This window comes from Chinchilla lanigera, unplaced genomic scaffold, assembly GCF_000276665.1.
Source record: "Chinchilla lanigera isolate Chin_1 unplaced genomic scaffold, ChiLan1.0 scaffold00751, whole genome shotgun sequence".
NCBI classification, from domain to species: domain Eukaryota; kingdom Metazoa; phylum Chordata; class Mammalia; order Rodentia; family Chinchillidae; genus Chinchilla; species Chinchilla lanigera.
Genome location: NW_004956152.1, coordinates 1 through 3949, shown reverse-complemented (window position 1 = coordinate 3949; position 3949 = coordinate 1). Strand labels below are relative to the sequence as shown.

General features: G+C 47.1%; 1 protein-coding gene across 1 annotated transcript; it reads left to right on the top strand.

Moving 5' to 3' along the window:
• The first annotated feature begins 1334 nt into the window (after positions 1-1334).
• On the top strand, positions 1335-3546 carry LOC102009564 (regulator of nonsense transcripts 3A-like). Its single transcript, XM_005415172.1, has 3 exons — positions 1335-1631; positions 1826-1932; positions 2791-3546. Exons 1-3 carry the CDS (start codon positions 1431-1433, stop codon positions 2915-2917), a joined length of 435 nt encoding a protein of 144 aa, XP_005415229.1. The 5' UTR covers positions 1335-1430; the 3' UTR covers positions 2918-3546.
• Positions 3547-3949: the final 403 nt, after the last annotated feature.

The following is a 3949-nucleotide window of genomic DNA, read 5'->3' as shown; positions in this document are numbered from 1 at the left end:
AGAATTCATGGTGTGGGAGGCAGAAGGCAGCAAAGCAACATGCAGTAGCAAGCCTGCCTTCTTTCTCTCTTTATATTCCACCCAGGTTACAAACCAATTGATTGGTGTCACCCATACCTAGGGTGGGGCTTCTCATTATCCACCACCTAATCCCAGTATCACACCTTTTAATCCACATCCACACATCCTAAACCCTAACCCTTCAAAACTCCATACCTATGATTACATGAGGCTTTGGGGGACATCTAGATACAAGCCATTACACGGTGGATTCATCCAATCAACCTTATCACAGGAGTCTTTATGCTTGGCAGCAGCCAAGCCTCATGTCCCTCTTTGCAGCTTTCTGGAGCTCTTCCTAGCAGCTCCTGCTGCTTCTTTGGCTCTCCACATGTTGCTGGTCTCCAGAACTCTTCAGTCAATCCCTGGTGTTACTGGCCCATACCACCCAAGATAAGAACCACAAGTAGATGAACAGAACCCCATGTGATGGTTTTTTGGGACTTGTGCTGCTCCTTAAGCATGCGGTTCTGTGGGCTTCGTGGCCCTGCTAGAGAACTTCCACAGTAATGACAGGCAAAGTCCTCCGGGTTCGGCCCACATTTTAAGCCTGCTGAGGCTAAGGCAGATACTTGCTGGAGTGAGTGTGGGACAGCTGCAGGTGTCTTGGCAATAGTCCTCCGGCACTTGGGAGAAGCGCTTGTTCGCTCGACAACTCCTGCATTCCCGGGAAAGTGCTGGGGCTGATGGTGGGCGGGCATGGCAACAGTCATTGCAGTATGCTGGGAAGATCCTACGACTCTGTCCCAGACCACTCTGAGGACCTCACCAGAGGGAAAGGACAGTCTTTTCAACAAGTGATGCTGGGAAAACTAAACACCCATTTGCAAAGGAATTAAGTTGGACCCTTACGTATTATCATACACAAACATTAATTCAAAATGGATGAAAGACCTAACCTTGTAATTTTAGATGAAAAGCTACATGAAAATCTACTTGACCTTGGATTTTGCAATGGTTTCTGACTAAATGTAACACCAAAGGCATAAGCAATAAAATGAAAAATAGACCGAGCGAGAGTAAAGGGGATACGACTGCTGTCATTCGGGTCGCGCCCCCTTCCGGCTGTCGGAGAAAAGAGAAGGGTTGAGCCTTACCTATCTCTGTAAGTGAAAAACACAGCCAAGTAAATAAAGAAAAATATGAGAAAATAGGAAAGAATGTGACATACAAACTATTCTAACTGTTGTCTGTATGTAAAAGAAACATGTAAATTTTTCTCAGTGCCCTCCGGATACTTCAGAGTCTCAGGCCCCACACCCTCACACTGCGCCTGCGGACGTCCATTACCCAGGGGAGGGCAGGACAAGGGGCGGGGCAGCACCTCGCTTATCGCGAGGTTTCGTTCTGTCGCGGGCGGCGCGTACGGGATGCGGTCGAAGGAGACCTCCGGAGGACTGGGAGCGGCGGTTACTGCTCAGAGTCTAGGCGGGCAGGAGAAACCATCGGCCACGGAGGTCCAGTTCCGCCAGAAATCTCCGCGGCGAGAACCTCAGACACTACTAGCTTCGTCTTCCAGCTCTGAGGGCGGGATCATGAAACCTCGCGAGGAGAAGACGGCGCTGAGCAAGGTGGGGGCGGGGCGCAGGAGCGGAGGGGGCCCGAATAAGCAAGTCTCGCGAGAAGAGGGCGGCTGGGGGCGGGGCGCTGAGAAAGTGGGGCTGCACCCTGGGGCACAGTGCCGACCCGCGCGAGGTAGGGTTTCCGCGTGCGGTGAGGGCACCCGGGCGGAGGCCGGCAGGATGACCAGCCAGCGTCACCCCAGGTGGTCCTGCGGCGGCTGCCTCCTGGCCTCACAAAGGAGCGGCTGGAGGAGCAGCTGCGCCCGCTGCCCGCGCACGACTACTTCGAGGTGGCCGGCGCGGATCGCAGGTGAGAGCTGCGAGGGCCGGGCCGGGCCGGGCCGGGCCGGGGCCGGGCCGGGGCCGGGCCGGGCCGAGCGGGAAGCGCTCGGCTTTTGTACCTAGGTGTCCTGAGCGTCTTGCGTGCAATCCAATTTGTAGAACCACGTCACGCGCACGTCTTGGCGGGGTTCACCAGGGAGGGCCCAGGAACCACACCCCTGTGTCTTGCTCTTCCAGAACCCGCAAAACAAGACTAGCAGACAGCGACAGGCAATGGATCAGCTAGAATTCAGGGACTTGATTGATATTTATTTTTAAATTTACATTTATGATTTTTCATTTGTGGTAACCATAGAAATTTTTCTTTGGAATAACTCCGGTCAACCTCGGGTGGCTCCCAGGCCACCTTCTAAAGACTGTGCCTGCTGCTCGCCACTGCTTGCCTTTGTGAGTCCTGCCCCCGCAGATGGATGAGCTGGCCTCAGCCTTCCTGCATACCTCAGACAGGGTGCCACACGAATTCAGAAGTCCCATGGGAGCCTTGTCTGCTACATCTAGGTCTAGACCAGGCTAATTCCAGCCTTGAGGCTGAGCGATGATCTTCAAATAACTCTGCCTTTGTTTTCTACTTCTGAGGACCAAAACTTTAACCTTGTAGAGAAACTCACCTAAATTGTCTCTCTCAGGTAATTAAAAGACGTCAGTTAATGGCTTGTGACTTTTTTTTCCTACAAAATATCCAAATTGTTATAATTGAGAGTCAGTTATTTCATTTGGTATAAAAGTTTTTTTCTGAAGTAATTTGCTGTGTCCAGAAAAGAAGGGCAGGGCAAAAATAAAGGAGTCTTACAATTTTATGAACCTTTTTTATTATCTTGTATTTCAGCCTTTATCCTCATCTCTACTCAAGAGCATACATTAATTTTAGGAATCCTGATGACATCCTTCTGTTCAGAGATCGTTTTGATGGATATGTCTTCATGGGCAGTAAAGGTTGGCTCATTGGTTGTTAAACTCTTCGATCACTGTCTCTTGAGTGTAGTGTATTAATGAGAATTAGCTGGAATATTTGTGAGTTTTGTTAAGTTTTCAGACATCTAAAGATCACAAATTTCAGGTGTTCTTTTAACATGTACTGTTGTTTAAATTAATATTATAAACCAAACAATTCCAGAAACCCTTTGTAATGGTCACATAGATGTATAATTGTTGGAGAGTAAAATTTTTCACATAAGTGTGTTGGACTTCACATTTTGTATTTCAAGAATAAGTTTACCCATGATTGATAGAAATTGTATAAAACTAATATTATACTCTTAAGGACCATATCTTCCTGAACAGAGAAGTCTTCATTATTGTATATTTCTTGATGATGCCATGGGAGAGTTAGTTGAAATCACCAACTTTAGTCCTTGATGTTTTAAGCGTTGTGCTCCACTTCCTTGTATTTTCTGGGGTCTGGTTTTGACACTTTCTTTCTCCCTTCTAGTCAGACTATCCTCCTTATGTGCTGTGTTGTTGAGTCTGTAAACCTTTTATCTCAAGATGTTTCCTGGCACCCACCAGCCAGCCTCTTGCCTCACGCCTAAATACTGATTACTGATCTTCCTGCTCCACCAAGGGGTAACAAACTAGAGAAGGTTAGAATGAGTAAGCTAAAGTCTGAGACATAGTTTACTAGACGTTTGTGCTGATTGCCCAGTACTATAGTAGCAAAACCTACTATCATTTCATTTTTGAAGTATGCAGTTCAGTAATGTTAAGTATATTCACCTTGTGCTAATGTCCACAAGGTTTATCCATGTTCTAGCATTTACAGAATTTCCTTTCTAAGGCATAGTTCATCGTACAGATAAACCGTATTTTGCTTGTCCATTCATCTGTCAGTGGACCCTTGGCTTTCTTCCACCTCTTAGCTTTTGTGAATACTGCCTCTGTGAACAAGGGCATACAAATGTCTTTGAGACCCTACTTTTAGTTCATTTGGATTTATACAGATAGAACTGGTGGAACAAATAGTAATTCCTTTTTTTTTTTTTTTTTTT